At 46.2% G+C, this 20,144-nt stretch overlaps 1 protein-coding gene across 2 annotated transcripts; it reads left to right on the top strand.

The window, feature by feature from the left end:
- The first annotated feature begins 5,318 nt into the window (after positions 1-5,318).
- LOC123122657 (uncharacterized) lies at positions 5,319-10,074 on the top strand. 2 transcript variants are annotated; one of them, XM_044542956.1, is made up of 4 exons: positions 5,319-5,430; positions 6,369-6,657; positions 7,252-7,368; positions 7,453-10,074. In XM_044542956.1, exons 2-4 carry the CDS (start codon positions 6,370-6,372, stop codon positions 9,598-9,600), a joined length of 2,553 nt encoding a protein of 850 aa, XP_044398891.1. In that variant the 5' UTR covers positions 5,319-5,430; position 6,369; the 3' UTR covers positions 9,601-10,074. The 2 variants fall into 2 exon arrangements, with proteins under 2 accessions (XP_044398891.1, XP_044398890.1); XM_044542955.1 differs by having other exon boundaries at positions 5,327-5,784.
- The last annotated feature ends 10,070 nt before the right edge of the window (positions 10,075-20,144 follow it).

Consider the following 20,144-nt stretch of genomic DNA (forward strand, 5'->3'; position numbering starts at 1 on the left):
GTTTATCCCTCTACATCATGTCATCTTGCTTAAAGCGTTACTCTGTTCTTAGGAACTTAATACTCTAGATGCATGCTGGATAGCGGTCGATGTGTGGAGTAATAGTAGTAGATGCAGGCAGGAGTCGGTCTACTTGTCTCGGACATGATGCCTATATACATGATGATACCTAGATATTCTCATAACTATGCTCAATTCTGTCAATTGCTCAACAGTAATTTGTTCACCCAACGTAAACACTTATGCTCTCCAGAGAAGCCACTAGTGAAACCTATGGCCCCCGGGTCTATTTTCCATCATATTAATCTTCCAACACTTAGCTATTTCTGGTGCCGTTTTTATTTTGTTTTCTTTACTTTGCATCTTTATCATAAAAATACCAAAAATATTATCTTATCATATCCATCAGATCTCACTCTCGTAAGTGACCGTGTAGGGATTGACAACCCCTTATCGCGTTGGTTGCGAGGATTTATTTGTTTGTGTAGGTGCGAGGGACTCGTGCGTGGCCTCCTACTGGATTGATACCTTGGTTCTCAAAAACTGAGGGAAATACTTACGCTACTTTGCTGCATCACCCTTTCCTCTTCAAGGGAAAACTATGCTTTTGGTGATCAGTTCTATGCACTGAACTATGTGCTTGTCATGATCATAGATCATTTCCTGTTGCAAACATTTGAATCCTTTTGGTGTTGTCGCAAACAGGAAGATTATGTCTGAAATGAAAATGCCTGAAATATTTGGTCATTTGTGAACATATCATGCTCCTATCAACATATTATGCCTGCAATATCTGCAATATTTAGTCATTTGGCATTATTCAACATTTCAATGCTTTTTGTGTTGTTGCAAAGATGCTCCTGTCAACATATCATGCTAATAAATTTGGTCATTTGTCAAGAAACCATGCTCATGTCAATATTATTCAACATTTTAGATGAGTTTAGATCATGCTCATTATTCAAGATATCAAGCAACAAGGCAAATGCACAAACTGGATGATAATGCCACAATGGCCACATACTTCATTACTAGGATCAACATACCAAATCTTTATTACAAAGACACCTGACACATCTGCAAACATTCAGTTCCAGCAACACCTGACACTAAGCAACCATTCTCCTTACAAGGATCAACCTGACCACATCTTCGGTGCACTAGAAATTTCCCTAGCACTAAACCTAGCACAAAGACAGCAAACACAACCAGAACCGTCATATATTTGGTCTCACTGCATCTATCTCAGCACTTTTCTCTTTCAACTGTTCCTGCAGAGCCAAAATCACACTTTTAGTCATTGTTTGCTCTTCAACTACATCTTTAGTTCTAGCACCCTTCAGTCTCCAAACTTCATCTCTTAAATCTCCAATCAAATCAGAAAAAAACTTGGGTAGTGAATCATCATGCCACTCAAGAAACCCACAACCACCATTCTATCAAATGAACACAAAGGAATGAATCAGATTTATTGAGCACCGCAAGAACAAAGGAATGATTTCCAGAAAGGAACTTGGAGATGGAAAATGGAGCCCACCAGCATGGACGCAGGCGTAGCACCTCCTGTCGGGTTTCTGCCGGCTCCACAATATCCACCTCGGCGCCTTCCTTGGCGGATTGCAGTGGTAGAGCTTCGGCGGCTCGTACGCCATGGCGCCCTCGTGGTATGGCACCGGCGACCTCGACTCAGCCTCCCTCCTTCCGCTAGCTCGATGAAATCCGGGAGCGAAAGATGCCCCTGAGAACCCCGACATCGCACCCCCCACCCCCCCCCCCGCCGCCGCACTGCACCACGCTCAGATCGCCGCCCTGTCGCCTCTTCCGTCGCCGTAAACCTAGAGAGAGGGAAATCTGAGTTGCTCTCTATCCAAATGCGTGGTCCACCGGTCAACACAACCTCTCTGTGGCCCACGAGTCGGAATCCTGGTCAAATCCCTGCCAAGTCAGCTTATTTGCTCTAAAACGGTCTCAGGGTTTAATTTAGACCGGGATTAGTGAGTTGAGTGTGCCGATTTCAGGGATTAGGAGTTCAGTGTTCCATTTAGCTTTTCTCCACGAGTTTAGGGTTTATTTTAGACTTTTTCCCCATAATGCACCCACCCACCCACAGTCTATAGTAGTTGTTGCCATATCACCATGCATGCTCCATCAATTGGGTCCACGCACGCCTACAAGGCCTTGTGACCATAACACAACTTCTTCATTTCACCTTCTATGAACCCTGTCTCCTCTCTTCCCGCCCACCTTCTTTTCCCTCTTCCAAGGTTGCCTGATCGATCACCTCAAGCACCAGACTCATCGTTGCCTGTGAACTTGATACACTTTATTTTTAGGTAGCCGCATCGCCGCAATTTTAGCCGGTCGTCGGTGCAGTAGTAGCCATCGGTCTCGATCGAACCGCAGATCGGTACACGGAGGCACACACCGGTGACAGCTCCGGTCTATCGCCCCTCCCCTGGCCCGCAGCACCACGTGTCAAGAAAGACCAAGATAGGAACTTTTGTTCGGTACCAAAGCCAATCAAGTCACCGCTTCGTCCGCTGCTCCTGGAACCGCTTCGAAGCGGCGATCGGGAGCAATTCTTGTCTGCTTCTCCCAACAGCGGCAACGCCATGGGTCCTCGTCCTCTCCGTCCGTCGCTCTGGCGGCGGGAGCGAGTGGGGACCCCGACAATTTCTCTGATAGGGATCAACGTGATGATCCGTACAATTTTGCCCGATCTTTCACGGCGAATTGAACAAGACAGCAGATCTTCCAATCACGCGACGAACGCAACCTGAAGAGGAGGAACGAAATTCCAGCAAGCAATGTGTCGATGATCAACACGCCTCAAACCTAAGCCTGATAATTCTTGATGCACTCAAGAACCCTCACGCAATCTTTATTCAATACGAATAAACGGCGACGCCGTTTGCAGAGGGATGCTTCATCCCAGAAACAACTCAATTTCTAAAACTCTGAAAAAATGTCCCCTCTAAACCTAGCCAACGACCACTTTATATGGGCAGCGAGAAAACTAGTCGGTTGGACAGGCTCACACCGAAACACACAAAATAAAAATCTTAAGTGGCCCACAAAATGACCTGGAATAATAATAATAATAATAGATAAGATTGCAACCGACCAAGTACATGGTTCGGTTACCCCTTTGGCACGCCTCTAACTTGGTGGAGTCCTGAAGTTGGGCCTCACCTCCGCCTTCATGGGAACAACACGAGGCACTGGGATGCCCTCATCATTCTCTCCGGCGGAAAGATTGAATAGGCATGGTTTGCTTTTCAGAGGTGCTGCATCAATGGTGGGGACGGCGCCGCGTCAAAGTAATCTGCTTCTGCTCTTCCCCCATCTCGGTGGCGCTCTAATGGGTGACGCCGGGGAGTAGGTACGACGGTCTTCTTATCGGTCTTCAGATCCGGTGAGATTTGTGTTTGATGGTCGGCACACGTCACTCTCAGGTGGCGTTGGTGTCAACCGTCTCGGTTGTGTTTGGTGTCTTGCAATGGGGTGCATGGATGGTGGCAACCAGCGGCGTTTCTCTTCTTCGACCACATCGGATGAAGTTGACGATGCTGGGATCTAGCGGACACGGGGGAGAACCCCAGCCGGCGTGCCACAAAGCCTCATTCATGTCGCTTGCGACGGTCCGGTTCGTTGGCTTGAAAAGCATCATTGTATGCGAAGATGCTCCTCCAGATTTAGGTATGACGGTAGTTCCCTTTTTTCTTCAGCGTTGCCTCCGTGGCGGAGGAGGACGATGGTGGGTGACGTTTCGGTGTGGCACACGATTCTGTCGCAGTGAAATTTTAGTTTTGCTTCTTGCAGTTATCTAAACGCTCTTATATTTTTTTTTATAGAGGTAGTATTTGTAAGGCGAGTACTAGGCGCCAGCGCATGGGCCGAAAGTTTAGGCCGGCCCGCTCTGTGCCGTAGGATTAGCCTATTGTCAACCGTCCAAAATTTATCCCCTCCCCCAATACGCATCACGACCCCTGTCGCATGCAACGCCTAGCTTGCCGTAGCAGCACCGACTAGTCGCTCCCATCGCCACTCACCGCCTCGCCGTCACCGCTCGCCGGCTCGCCGGACGCAACGGAGGCCCGGTTAAAACAATATGCCCCAACTGTTTCAGTGGCAATTGTGCTTTAGAAGAAGCTGGTTGCAACATAATAAATTGCTGGTTCCAGCAAAACAAATCTCCGGTTCCAGCAATAACATGGATCCGGCAACAAATCAAAAGATTGGATGGTGGCAAAAATCAAAGACGGTGGCAGCAAAAAACAGGGACGGTGGTAGCGAAAAATTAGAACTGGTTTCAGCAAAAAAAATAGACGAGCGGTAGCAAAAATCAAAAAGATAATGGTAGCAAAAATCATAGACGGTGGTAGCAAAATTAGAGCTGCTTCTAGCAAAAAACATCTCAAATTACAGATCCTAGCAAAGAAAGTCGCTGATTCCAGCAAAACAAAAGAACAGTTGTAGCAAAAAAGGCCGCTGGTTGTAGCTCCTGCCAAGGCCGGTTCCAGCCTCTCGTGCCCGTCGTAGCACAACGTAGCCGCCGTTCAAGCACATCGGCCTGGGCTTGCAGCAGCCACACCTCTTGATTCCAGCTTTAGACAACGGTTGCAGCACTGCCCCCTGCCGGTTCCAACACCGTCTGGCCTGGAGCTTGCACCACGTCATGGTAGCAGCAGCGAGGGGTCGTCGGCACCTATGCAGCGAAGGTGATTGGCGGAGGAGCAGGAGCTCGATGAACCCCCGAGGGCGGAAAAAGAGAGGAGGTGATGTGTGTTGCACCGGGCCGACGAGCTGCCATGGCCGGCCGGCACAGCCTGTCGCCGGTGGGGGAGGGCAGGCACCTACGGATGGAAGAGGGGGGGGGGGAGGGGGAAAGCGGAACTCGCAGAGGAGATGCGTTCATGGGCGGGGAGAAAAAGGAGTGGATCTGGTTGTTTCTGGAGAGATAAGGTAATGGAGAGGCGGCCGTTTGTGGACCCATGTGCAGACCAGCGTGTGCGTGAGTGAATGGTGCGACCGGCGGAAACTCAGCCGGTCGACAGGGTATAAGCGTTTCCCTATTTGTAATCCTTTTGTTTAATCAAATATGTGTGGTTATTTTTTTAATTAAAAGCAAATCAAGTCCACCAAGCAAGGAGGTGTAAAAAAAAAGAGTCCACCAAGCGAGGGCAGGAAGGGAAGGTTTGTTGACCTTGGGTGTGGAGCCGGCCGGCCCATCCGAGAAAGAAGGCGAGGGAGCAGCGGTAGTGGCCCATGACGTCCACACCATCCATCCAGCCGTACCCTACCTACCCTCTCGCGGTGGCTCGACACGCGTGCGCGCGCGGCGAAGCGTCCCTCCCTTCTCCCCCTCCCCTGCTCTTCTCTGCCCTGCTGCGGCGGAAAGAAAAACCCCCGCCCGCCAGATTGGGATTGGTAGGTGCCCAGCCACGAACTCCTCTGCTCCTCCCTCCATTGCCGAACCGGAGACGATTTCCCTTCTCTCCGCGGAGGCGGAGATAGATAGATACTAGATAGATAGACGAGATAAATGCCCCCGACCCCGAACCGAATCGCAGCCGTATCCAATCCCAGCCCAATCCACTCGAATCCGAGAGCGGCTGCCATCCTCCCCTCCGCTTAATAAATCCCAATCGCATCGCCATCAAATCCAATCCAATCCAATTAATCCGCCGCCGCTTCCCCTTCTGTTCCAAGAAACAAGATCGACACGCCGCCGACGCACCACACGAATCGACAAGCAAGCAGCCTCGCCGCCGGCGCACGCACGTATGTTCTTTCCCCTGCTGCTGCCGTACTAGTTCATCCTGCCGGCCAGTTTGTTTGCTTTTTCGAAGAAGAAGATAGGGTTGCCGCGCTAGTTTTTCGCCGCCCGGTTCCGCCGGCTAGTCAAATTTGGATCCACGCGCGGCCGCCTGCCGACTAATTTTAGCCCCTTTTTCTTTCGATTTCGATCTGTGTTTTCATGGGCGGGCGGGAGGCCGCGGGCAGCAGCCTGAAAACAACAAAGGTGGTTTTGCTTAAGAATCGTCGTCGACGAATCATATCAATATCAAATCTGCCGTCTTTTTCAAGACTACGCCACCACTGTTCTTGGCCGCTTTCTTTTTGCCTGCTCTTTTTATCTTTATTATACCGCAAAAAAATACCAGGCTGAGATGTGTCCTTCCCATGGACCACAACCTCTGCCTTTTTGCCTTTCTTTGGGGGGTTTCCCCTGCCTATTAGCTCACTTCCCGCCTCATTTGGAATCAAATGTGCGCTCTGTGGAATCTGGCACTCTTGTTTCTCTAACCAAACCCATGATTTTTGTTCAAGGTTTATTTACCTCTGATCTGATTTTTCCTGTGCAGGATGAGGTTCCAGGGCCCCAGGTGTTCGTTCCGGGAGGACGCCACCGACATGGCTGGCGCCATCTTCATGTCGAACAGCGAGACGAGGGACCACTGCTTCAACACCGGCGTCTTCGGGCTACCGCCAGAGTACGGGCCCTTTGTGGCCAATGTCAAGCAGGGGATGCCCCTGTTCCTATTTGACTACACATTTCGTAAGCTTTACGGCGTCTTTGAGGCCGCCTCCGATGGCGGCATGGATATTAGCAGGACCGCGTTCCGGTCCACCGGCCGCACGTACCCCGCACAGGTAATCCGCTCTTGCCATATCCCTCTTGATTATTGATTATTGATCTTGGGCTTGGGAAACACGAGTAGCTAGTGATTTAACCATGTCTGAAGTGTGAAATGCAATGACCCTTCTTTGCCTCTTGATTGTTTATCCAGCATAATATGCTACTGTTAAACCCTTGGTCTTAGAGAACCCCAACAAGTAGTGATTGGATGATCTATGAACTGCAATTGCCAGTTCTATGTTTCTTGACCGTTAATGATCATAATATGGTTCTGTTATGTTACACCATTGGGTTCAGAGAACTCGGGAAAGTATTAGTTGAATGATCTGTAGATTGCAATTGTCCTTTTCTTTGGTTCACATAAAGATTCTAAAGGCATTTACAACTGTATTTAAGAGTTGGTGGGATTATGTATTCTGAAGTGTTGTTGAAAATCATTATTCATCTACTACTAGCCACTTATAATGGGGAACATGGCATAAAAAGGTTATGGCAAACTTTCTAAGATTTAGTTGCGGGGAGCTGTTGCTTTCCTTCTATTGCTGACTGCCACTTACTGATTAACGATAATAACTCTTCATTTGGTTTTGAGCTGTTGATTCCCCTAGGTTTGCTTCAATATTGTTTGGAAGTGCAGACCGCTCACTGAAGATGAGTTTTTTCCTGCCATAGAAGAGAACTACTATATCTCAAAAAAGTTCTACTTCGACCTTTCCTACCAGCAGGTTTGCTAAAAAAACTTAATACTTTGAGTTCGTGAACCTTACGTTTGCAAGGTCATATAATTTGGTGGTTTTTTCCATTTGCAGGTCGTCCAGCTATATGGCTTATTTGACAAAAAGAGGGTAGAGCACCCTATTTGCAATTATTCAGCAAGTGCTAATCTGGAAAAGGAGCACTCAAGCATAAGGAGACCAGACAAAAGGAGCTTGACTCCAAATAGTCCTCCTTTTTCTGCTGATCGTTCCCACACTTTGATGCCCTCCAGTACCCCAAAGGTCTCAACTGTCGAAACAAACTGCTCTGCTTCTACAAGCATGCATCTAATTGCACCACCTACCTTTGAGACACAGCCAAGTGTGTCAATGCCCTTGGTAACCAAAGCTTTTGGAGCCCAGACCGCTCCCATCTACAGCAACCAAATAAAACTACCTTATCATAGTCAAGAACATCTCCGAGATGTTTCAGCAATAGATGGCACTTCAACTCAGGTGTCTGCTCCTTACTCTCAGACAGCTAGATACCACCAAGATCAGTTTGTGGCAAATCAGTCATACCCATCATCTGATGATTATCCGCACAATAGCTTGTCTTCTGGGTGCATGACACAAGGCCCAACTGATGGAGTTAGGTTGTCAGTAAAGCAGTCATATGGAGGCAGTAGCTTGTCATGTTCTCGGTCTTTAACTCGTGTTCCAACTGGTGATGAAAGAAGCTATTTGACCTCAACTCCGTATTTCCCATCATATCATGATTCATCTCTGGCAAGTCCGCAACACAATGCTCACTGGAAGGATGACTACGACATTAACTGCGACCAATGCAGAGAGATGTATGCATCTGAGCAACTGCATTTAAACAGAGGAAAATCTGTTACACCTCCAGAATCAACTCAGCTAGGTATTCCGGCTTACCCTGAAGCTCCTGAAGTATCAGCAATCATTCAACATAAAGAAAGCTTTACTGGCTACATACCAATCAATGATCGCCCTGAGGACTTTGAAAAAGAAAAGCAGAGACGTGATTTTAATCGTGATGGTTCAGCCTCATCAGGTTCTGGACATGAAACATTAGCCTACATTTCAGATCGACCATATACTGATCATGATGTTGGAGCTGAAAGCAACATGGCAGTTCCTAGTCAGCGTCCACAAAAGAACGTGTTTTCTCGCTTATCAGTGAAGCCACAACTACCGCCCCAAGAAGTTACGGGTCCTTCAATGAACCAACTGCTCTACTTACTTTCTCAGAGAACAAAACAGTGGAGCAACAAGAGTACAAGTCCTAGAGAAGATGGTTGTAAACAGCTGGTCCGTGAACAGGACATGGACATGCCCTGTCCTCCTGCAGAGCTAAACCTGCCAAGTGGACTAGAAGGAGAAGAATGCGCAGATCCTCCCTTCTTGAACTTCAAGAGGCGCAGCAAAGCGGCTGGGCTGGATACAGATGTAGAAAAGGAGGTTAGCAACAAAAAGAAGAGAAGAAAGCTTGTGCGCCCTTCTTTTGGAGAAAATGACACCACTGGTACTTCTGGAAACGACCTCCAAGGGAATGCCATAGTTGAAGTGCGCCCTTCACTCGAAGAAAATAAAACTACTGGTAATTCTGGAAATGTCCTCCAGGGGAATGCCATTACTGAAAGGAATCAGAGCCCTGCTTCCATAGTTGAAAGGAATCAAAGCCCTGCTTCCATAGTTGAAATGAATCATAGCCCTGCTGACATAATTGAAAGGAATCAAAGCTCTGCTTCCATAGTTGAAAGGAATCAAAGCCCTGCTGCCATAATTGAAAGGAATCATAGCCCTGTCGAAACTGATGGTAACAAGTTTATCATTGACCTAAATGAACCAGCATCTGTAGAAAGTGATCTGGCAGAGGATGGTAGCATTGCACCGTGTCCTGTTGCTGCCAACATACAGACAGAAGTAGATGTCAAAAAGCAAAACTGCTCAAACTCGGCTGAGGTAATCAGCAAACAAGATGTACAGTCTGACAATGGTGCGCCTACAGAGAAGATTACACTTGATCTGAACATTACAGATCTGAACACAATGGACGAGGCGAAACTGCAAGCGATCCTTGGCTCATCATTGTTGCAAGCACTTGACAAGCTCAGAAACAGCAAGTCCAGCGACGACTCCAACAAGGCTAAATCAAGCCTCTCCGATAAAAATAAAAACAGCCAGGTGAAAATGGAGATGAAATCCGACATGAGCACCAAACATAGGTGCAATTGATAGTGTTAGCAAGACTGCCCCTACTCCAGCTGCTGGATAAGAAGAATCCTCAACGATCCGGTTGTGGAGTGGAGTATACCAACCGTAGGATGTTACAGTAGTGGTAGTATCGTCCTTTCTAGTAGTTTATATAAGGCATATCTGCTTTGTCTTGAGTCAAACCCTTCTAACTTTGACCAAGTTTATATAAAAAGTAATATCAACATCTATCTTCTGTACTAGATTGATGTTGATTGTTTTTTCTATATACTTGGTCGAATTTAAGAGAGTTTGGCTTGAGACAAAGTAGATATGTCCTATAAACTGAATAGTAGCAGGTAGTGGCATACGCATAGGTGAAAGAAAACCTATATTTTGCATGATATTTTGTGTTTTGGAGGAAGAAAGATAGGCAGTCAGTTTGCTGCTCTGTATGGCTGGCTGTCTGAGGCAGAACAGTTACCTCGTATTAGTAATGAAATATCCTTTCTGTTACAGTGCTGTGCTGATGTTCTTTTGTTATTTTGTACTCCCTTCTGCAGTTCTACTCACGATCAAAGTCATTGTGTCCTGTTGATGATGTCCCATGTGTGTTATGCTCTGTTTCACATGAGGCAATGTAACTTTGGTAAATGCTGGTCAAGGCAAGCATCACACAGCCCTGGACTTTCAAATGTGCCAGGATAAAACAGGTTATCATCTGTCATAAATATGGATCAGTTAGAAAAATAATCCTTGACAAACTCAAGAGGGAAAACTGGCCTCAGATCAACACGGTATCAAAGGGAAGAAACAGTTGCGTAAACAAATGAGGCTACAGTGCTAAAAAAAGATATGAAAAATCATTAAAATTTTATTCCAGAGCTCATATGAAAAATCATTAAGATTGCATTGGGGATTAGGCTAAAGTGCTACAAACAGTTTAAAGTATGTAAGCCTTCTCTCCCTCTCGCGACGGGGGCGGCTTAGGCCCTAGTCTGCTTTTGTAGAGGATGCAAGGCAGTCACCATGAGGCATGGTGTGTGTCCTTGAACACAATGCAATCAAGGTCAACAGAGCCCTCCGTATGAAAACTTAATTGGTAGCAAGGGCACCGTAAAAGCTCCACTGATGCATGGGACACGTCCATTCATTGCATTGGGGATTCGTCCATGTCTTCATGGAAGAGAGATCTGACTGATCATGCTTCTTTAGTGTTTTGTAATGTGGATGGTTGATGCAATTAACGGGAAGCCTATTTCCTTCATAAATATGGGAAATGATTGCTTGTTGATAGCAGAAATTAACGTTTGATGCATGATTTGTATGATATTTGATAGTCTTCATCTCTCCGCTATCGGATGAGGTTGCGCACATTCTACTGTGCTTAATTGAGTTGTCGCATATATGCCTTGTCTGTCATATATCTGCTGGCTCCTGAGTTTTGCTGAATCATTTGATGGTTTGTCTTCATTACTGCATATCTTCGTGCTTGTGTTTTCCATAGATCATAAATGATGGTTGCACCTTAGGTAAATATCTGTACACACTTGGCTTTGTGTCTTGTTATTTACAACCCTCCGATATAAAATTCAATAATTTATTGAAGGGCGCCCTTCACTTGAAGAAAATAACACTGGTTGTAATTCTGGAAATGACCTCCAGGTGAATGCCATTACTAAAAGGAATCAAAGCCCTGCTTGCATAGTTGAAAGGAATCAAAGCTCCGTGTCCTATTGCTACCAACATACAGACATAAAAATCATGTGAAGTAGAAGTTAAGAAGCAAAACTGCTCAGATTCGGCTCAGGTAATCACCAAACAAGATGTACAGTCTGACGGTGGTGCGCCTACAGAGAAGATTACACTTGATCTAAACATTACAGATCTGAACAAAATGGACGAGGTGAAACTTCATTGTTGCAAGCACTTGACAAGCTCAGAAACAGCAAGTCCAACGACGACGCCAACAAGGCTAAATCAAGCCTCTCTGATAAAAGTAAAAACAGTAGGTGAAAATGGAGATGAAATCCGACACAAACATAGGTGCAAATGATAGTGTTAGCAAGACTGTCCCTACTCCAGCTGCTGGATAAGAAGAATCCTCAACGATCCGGTTGTGGAGTGGAGTATACCAACCGTAGGATGTTACAGTAGTAGTAGTATCGTCCTTTCTAGTTCATATAAGGCATATCTGCTTTGTCTCGCATAAACCTTTCTAACTTTGACCAAGTTTATATAAAAAATAATATCAGCATCTATCTTCTGTACTAGATTGATGTTGATTGTTTTTTCTATAAACTTGGTCGAACTTAAGAGAGTTTGTCTTGAGACAAAGTAGACATGCCCTATAAACTGAAGAGTAGCAGGTAGTGTCATACGCATAGGTGAAAACCTATATTTTGCACGATATTTTGTGTTTTGGAAGAAGAAAGGTAGGCAATCAGTTTGGTGCTCTGTATGACTGTCTGAGGCAGAACAGTTATTACCTCGTATTAGTAATGGAATATCCTTTCTGTTAATGTTGATATTCATGTGTTGTTCTGTACTCTTGTACTCGTGATCAAACTCATGGGTATCATGTTGTTGCCCTGTGTTTCACATAAGGCATTGTAACTAGGAAAACTGGTTATGCTGGTCAAGGCAAGCATCTTATAGCCAGTTTTCTACTATCATACTAATATGGATCACTTTGAAAAGTGTCGTTGACATACTCAAAGGGAAAACTGACATCAAATCAGCACATAGTATCAAAGTGAAGACGCAGATGAAAATAAACTCGAAATGTAACAGGTGATGCTAAAATTCTTTTTTTTTTAATCTTTAAGGTTTCAATTTTGAGAAGCTATACTACATAGATATGTGATAAAACCAATCTCCAGGGCCAGGCATGTCAGCGTGGTATCGTCAGCTGAAGACCATCGCGGTAGATTGTAACTTGATATAACATTAAACCAAAGAGCATCACGTACATGGTTGCCATTAATAAGAGCCTCAATGGAGCAACAAGTATACAGGGTAGTCGTCCCAAGCACAAATCTGAATTCCCATCGTCTCCCAATCCCATGATGCGCCGCTAATTAAAGGGTTATATGGTCCACTTATAACTAACTATTCATGTAGATAGTTGCCTTCAATGTTTCAAGTTGTATGCCTTCTCTGCCTAGGTCCTAGTTTCAAGTATGTATGCGACGGCGGTTTAGGTCCTAGTTTGCTTTTATAGATGAATCGAGGCAGTCGGCATGAGGCATGGTGTGTGTCCTTGCCACAATGCATTAATATCAATGGCACCGTAAAGCTTCACTGATACATGGGGCACATCCATTCATTGCATTGGCGATTCCTCTTTGTCTTGATGGGAGAGATATCTAACTAATCATGCTTTTTCAGTGTTTTGTAATGTGGATGGTTGATGCAATTAATAGAAAGCATATTTCATTCATACAGCTGGGAGATGATTGTTTGTTGATAGCAGAAATTGACGTGATGCATGATTTCTAAGATATTTGCTAGTCTTGATTGACTCTGCCATGGAGACGAGGCTGTGTACATCCTACTGTGCTTAACTGATCTGCCGTGCATATGCCTTGTCTGTCAGCTATCTGTTGGCTCCATAGTTTTGCTAATTCATTTGGTGGTTTTTCTTCATTATGGTTTATCTTTGTGCTCGTGTTTTCCATAGATCATAAATGATGGTTGCAACTTAGATCAATATCTTTAGGCACTTGTGTCTTGTTATTTTACAACCCTTCAATACATGAAACTCTGTTTGCGAAACAATATTTTGATTTGTTGACTGTACATAAATCTTATTTGCACATTTATAATGTATCCATACAGGAGTCAACATGCTCTTAATACAGACATGTATACTGGTGCATCTAAAAATATCCAAGAAGTCACTGTTCTGGTACTATGGCATATAAATTGCTGGGGCTGAATTGATGATATATTTTTTTCTAATATATCAGCAAATTTTAGTTTCATTCTTCCGAGAAAGACAATTCAGAAATGTGAAATGCAATGTTCATTGTTTGGTGTTGGACATCCATTAATTTAACAAATGTTAACATATCTATGTGATCCAGGGACATGTATTGTTCCCAAGGTGGTAAGTTCATTCCCTCTCTCAAAGTTTCCATTGTTATTTAGTTGGTCCGAATGAGCATCTCTCATGGAGATGTTGGAGAGCCTCGATTGCAACTTTGTGGTGTGCAACAAAAACCGACTACAACTTGGTTGTGTGAACATCTGAAGGAGGCATGATGACACCATTTACCACTCTCCGTGTGTTCGTGTCGTAGGTGTCATTGATGCAGTATAAACTTGGTGTGATGGTGTAGGGCACTTTAATCGCCATCACAGATGCAACACCACACCTAAGATAGGGACACATCGTCAAATGCAATAAATGTATCACTTCGTAAAGTACTGGATGAATTCTATTGCTCAGGCAAAGATGGTATAGGTAGGGGAAGCCAAGAAAAGGGAGTGGGGAGCCAAACATTTATTTTATCCACAACATCCAGCCCAAGAACTATGATCTATGTGTAGCATTCTTAGTGTCTCATTAGATCAGCATTTCAAATTATTTACCTCCTCTCTTGGAGGTTGCAGAGTTATCCTATGTCTTGGATGTTGATATATAATAATAAAACCCTACCTGAAGATGTTGGTTTAGGAAAGGGTAGTGCCCCGTCGGCTGACCCAAACTTTCTGCTGGTTCACTTGCCAGCCATTTGATTAAGCCAATGATAATCATTTGATCATATCCCCTATCTCCTCGCACACTCCGCATTGGCTTCCCCCGCCTTCTCTCGCCCCCCCCCTATTGGAAATATGCCCTAGAGGCAATAATAAATTGGTTATTATTATATTTCCTTGTTCATGATAATCGTTTATTATCCATGCTAGAATTGTATTGATAGGAAACTCAGATACATGTGTGGATACATAGACAACACCATGTCCCTAGTAAGCCTCTAGTTGACTAGCTCGTTGATCAATAGATGGTTACGGTTTCCTGACCATGGACATTGGATGTCGTTGATAATGGGATCACATCATTAGGAGAATGATGTGATGGACAAGACCCAATCCTAAGCCTAGCACCAGATCGTGTAGTTCGTTTGCTAAGAGCTTTTCTAATGTCAAGTATCATTTCCTTAGACCATGAGATTGCGCAACTCCCGGATACCGTAGGAATGCTTTGGGTGTACCAAACGTCACAATGTAACTGGGTGGCTATAAAGGTGCACTACAGGTATCTCCGAAAGTGTCTGTTGGGTTGGCACGAATCGAGACTGGGATTTGTCACTCCGTGTAAATGGAGAGATATCTCTGGGCCCACTCGGTAGGACATCATCATAATGTGCACAATGTGACCAAGGAGTTGATCACGGGATGATGTGTTACGGAACGAGTAAAGAGACTTGCCGGTAACGAGATTGAACAAGGTATCGGGATACCGACGATCGAATCTCGGGCAAGTACCATACCGGTAGACAAAGGGAATTGTATACGGGATTGATTGAATCCCCGACATCGTGGTTCATCCGATGAGATCATCGTGGAACATGTGGGAGCCAACATGGGTATCCAGATCCTGCTGTTGGTTATTGGCCGGAGAACGTCTCGGTCACGTCTGCATGGTTCCCGAACCCGTAGGGTCTACACACTTAAGGTTCGATGACGCTAGGGTTATAGGGAATAGATATACGTGGTTACCGAATGTTGTTCGGAGTCCCAGATGAGATCCCGGACGTCACGAGGAGTTCCGGAATGGTCCGGAGGTAAAGATTTATATATGGGAAGTCCCGTTTTGGCCACCGGAAGAGTTTCGGGCGTCACCGGTAATGTACCGGGACCACCGGAGGGTTCCGGGGTCCACCGGGAGGGTCCACCAGCCCCGGAGGGCCCTATGGGCTGTATGTGGAGAGGTACCAGCCCCTTAGTGGGCTGGGCGCCTTCCCTCCCAGGGCCCATGCGCCTGGGGGTTTGGGGGAACCCTAAGGGGAGGCGCCCCCCTTGCCTTGGGGGGCAAGGCAACCCCCCTGGCTGCCGCCCCCTCCTCAGATTGGATCTGAGGGGGCCGGCCCCCCTCTCCCTTGCCCCTATATATATGGGGGGGGGGGGTGGGAGGGCAGCCGCACCCAAGTTTTGGCGCAGCTCTTCCTCCTCTTCCATGTCCTCCTCCTCTCCTGCGGTGCTTGGCGAAGCCCTGCGGGATTGCCACGCTCCTCCATCACCACCACGCCGTCGTGCTGCTGCTGGACGGAGTCTTCCCCAACCTCTCCCTCTCTCCTTGCTGGATCAAGTCGTGGGAGACGTCACCGGGCTGCACGTGTGTTGAACGTGGAGGCGCCGTGGTTCGGCGCTTAGATCGGAATCAACCGCGATCTGAATCGCTACGAGTACGACTCCTTCATCCGCGTTCTTGCAACGCTTCCGCATCACGATCTACAAGGGTATGTAGATGCACTCCCCTTCCCCTCGTTGCTAGATTACTCCATAGATTGATCTTGGTGATGCGTAGAAAATTTTGAATTTCTGCTACGTTCCACAACACCCCCCCATAGAGGGTTTAATTTTTCCAACCCCGACCGCATCTTTCCGCATCCCTCTTCACCGCCGGAGAGGCTCCATGCTACAGCACCGGCCGCTTACCGCGACACTTGGGAAATAATAGCATTGCATAGTGTCCTGCTACCAATATACAGACAGAAAAATCATGTGAAACATATGTCAAAAAGCAAAACTACTGAAATTCCACTGAGGTAATCATCAAGCAAGATGTACCGTCTGACAATAGCGCACCTACGGAGAAGGTTACACTTGATCTGAACATTACAGATCTAAATACAATGGATGAGGCGAAACTGCAAGCAATCCTTGGTTCATCATTGTTGAAGCAGTTGACAAACTTAGAAACAGCAAGTCCAACGACGACTCCAACAAGGCTAAATCAAGCCTCTCTGATAAAAATAAAAATAGCCAAGTGAAAATGGAGGTGAAATCCGACACGAGCACCAAACAAAGGTGCAACTGATAGCGTTAGCAAGACTCTCCCTACTCCAGCTGCTGGATAAGAAGAATCCTCAATGATCCGGTTGTGGAGTGGAGTATTCCAACCATAGTATGTAACAGTAGTACTAGTATCGTCCTTTTTAGTTTATAAGGAATATCTACTTTGTCTCGAGTCAAACCCTTCTACCTTTGACTAAGTTTATATTAAAAAATATCAACATCTATCTTCTGTACTAGATCAACGTTGATTGTTTTTTGTATGAACTTGGTTGAACTTAAGAGAGTTTGTCTTGAGACAAAGGAGATTTTCCCTATAAACTAAAGAGTAGCAGGTAGTGTCATATGCATAGGTGAAAACCTATATTTTGCACAATATTTTGTGTTTTGGAAGAAGAAAGATAGGCCAGTTTGCTGCTCTGTATGACTGTCTGAGGCAGAACAGTTATTACCTCATATTAGTAATGAAATATCCTTTCTATTAATGTTGATATTCCTATGTTGTTTTGTACTCTGGTACTCGTGATCAAACTTAGGGTATGTATGCCTTCTCTGCCTAGGTCCTAGTTTGGAGTATGTATGCGACGATGGTTTAGGTCCTAGTTTGCTTTTATAGATGAAGCGAAGGCAATCAGCATGAGGCATGGTGTGTGTCCTTGCACACAATACATAAATATCAAGGGCACCGTAAAGCTTCATTGATACATGGGGCACATCCATTCATTGCATTGGGGATTCCTCCCTATCTTCATGGGAGAGATATCTGAGTGATCATGGTTCTTTAGTGTTTTTTAATGTGGATGGTTGATGCAATTAATGGGAAGCCTATTTCCCTCATAAATCTGGGAGATGATTGTTGGTTGATAGTAGTAGAAATTGACGTCTGATGCATGATTTCTAAGATATTTGTGTTGGATTCGGGGTTCCGCAGACCCTTGAGAGGTTTGAACTCTGGGGTGCGTGCGAAGAACTCGTCCTCCCCAGTCTGCCCGCTCGCTAATCTCACGGCCTAGCTCGATGAACCGAATGGAAGAGAGACACGGCAGTTTACCCAGGTTCGGGCCACCTTGCGGTGTAAATCCCTACTCCTGCTTTGTGGTGGATTGGCCTCGTGGGGCTGAGGATGAACTGGTACAGTGGGCGAACAACCTCAGGAGGAGTGTTCTTGTGCTCGATGAGCTGGTGGGTATGAGGATGATCTGAATGATCCGTCCCCCGCTATGGTGGTGGCTAAGTCCTATTTATAGTGACCTTGGTCCTCTTCCCAAATGTAAGGCGGGAAGGGATCCCACAACGGCCAAATTTGAAGGGGGACAACTAGTACATGCTATCCTGATAAAAGTAGTCTTCGCCTGCAAAAGCCACTGGTCGTGACGCCGTGGTGGGCTCGGCGATGACCTCCGTCCTGCCGTCCTGGCGGTCTTGGTCTTGTTGCACTGAAATGGAAACCTTTGGCTGATTCCTCGGGACTCCACGCCTGCGCTTGCCTCCTTAGCACAAACGAGGAAACTGGTACACTGCGCCCGCTGGCGCCCGCCTGGCCTTGATCGTCATGGCTCACGTCATCCGAACCTCGCGAGGTGAGCCTTGCATAGAAATCTCCGCTCCTCGGGAGCCAGCCTAAGGAGGCCGCCCCTCGAGGAGGTCTTGGTGTCGTCCGCCTCGCGAGGGTCTTAGGTTGTTGATCCTAAAGCTGGCCCGTACCAGGCCGTCGATGGAGCCACGTCATGGGCCGCAGGCAGGCAAGTCTGGGTACCCCCGGTCCCAGGAACCAACCAGTAAGGCCCACCAACCGCCCATTCTTCTTCCTTATCCTCACAAGGGGCACCCCAGCCACAAATCCCCCACATCTCCATCACACCATCTCGCATCTCTGGCTGGCTCACGCATGTCATGGCAGCCGCAAACTACAGACACAGCCAGATGCCGCCCCCATGAAATTGTTGCAGCCCAAGCCCACGCGAACCCCAGGAACTGCTGCAGGGACCAAGCCAGCGACGACGAATGCAGACTGACAATGGTTGTGTGCACTACAGCTGCTGCGTCAGAGCCGTGACCGTCGCGTGTCAGCAGTGGAGGGGGTTGGATGCCCAAGCTGATGGCGTGACGGGCGACAGGGGGTTGTGCATGCACGCGATGGGCGGTGAGCTCTCCGGTGACTTTTTTTTGCTGGAACCAGAGTTCTTGGTTGCTGGAATAGGCTGTCTTTTTTGCTACAGTCAATTTTTTGTTGGAGTTTGCTGCTTGTGGGATTTTTGCTGGAACCACAGTAACTTGTAGCTGGGATCGATTGTCTTGTTGCTGCAATCGATTTTTTGTTTGGAGTTTGTTATTTGTGGGATTTTTACTAGACCAGAGTAAAGTGTTGCTGGAACCGGCTGTTTGTTTTGCTACAATCAAATTTGTTGGAGTTTGCTGTTTGTGGTATTTTTGTTGGAACCAGAATATTTTTTTGCTAGAATCGGCTTTTCGTTTTGCTACAATCGAATTTGTTGGGTTTTTCTATTTGTGGGATGTTGTTGGAACTAGTGTTCTTTTTTGCTGGAACCGACTACTTATTTTGCTTCAACTGACCACCATAGCCTTTTGTTTTGCTACAATCAAATTTGATCGAGTTTTTCTATTTGTGGGATTTTGCTGGAACCAGTGTTTTTTTTTGGCTGGAACTGACTACTTTTTTTTGCTTCAACTGACCACCATAGCCTTTTGTTTTGCTACATTCGAATTTTTTGGAGTTTTTCTATTTGTGGGATTTTGCTGGAACCAGTGTTTTTTGGCTGGAACCGGCTATTTTTTCGCTTCAACTGACCACCGTAGCTTTTTTGTTTTGTTGAGTTTTTCGCTGGAAGCCGGCAGCCCTAGTTAACGACTGCGGCAAGCCAGAGCCGAGGATGCAAGGATGTTGCAACCATGACGACCACCGCTGGAACCGGCTGGCGTCAGAGCTGCATCCATGGTAACCACACGTTGGGACCCATTGGCGGTCATGCTGCAATCCCAACGACCACGAGCGGGGGACTTCGCCGGTGCTCATCGGCCACGGCCCTGACGGCACGGCAAACACTACTTTTGATATTTGGAAACGATGAGTTGGGGACGGCACTGGTCTCTGCCCCCCCCCCCCCCCTTCTTTTTTTGTCTCTGCTTTTGTTTTTGCTGTGAGGTGGTCGAAGGAACCGCATCGTACGCTTTAAAAAAGCCTTATTATGTGGTGGTGCGTCGACCGGCCCAAATTTTGGGCCGGCGTATCGGCGCATATCATGGCCCTTTCGTTTTAGGGCAGCCGACCAAGTGCGGTCTATTTTGTTGCACAAGAAGTGTTTAGGGCTGCCAAAAAATAAGATTGGGCAGGACGTTTCTTGCCCTCCTCTACCCTAAAAACAGTCCGTGCCTTATTGTAGGCCAGCTGTTGAAGATGCTCTAAATGCTGCTCAAGGCAAATATGCATGGAAAAACCCACCGCAACATTGAACCATGCATGAGAAAATGTTTTCCATTTAATTATTCTACTTATATTCAATAAATATTGTTACAACTATATATAAACAAATATAACATTGAGC

This window comes from Triticum aestivum, chromosome 5D, assembly GCF_018294505.1.
Source record: "Triticum aestivum cultivar Chinese Spring chromosome 5D, IWGSC CS RefSeq v2.1, whole genome shotgun sequence".
Taxonomy (NCBI): Eukaryota; Viridiplantae; Streptophyta; class Magnoliopsida; order Poales; family Poaceae; genus Triticum; species Triticum aestivum.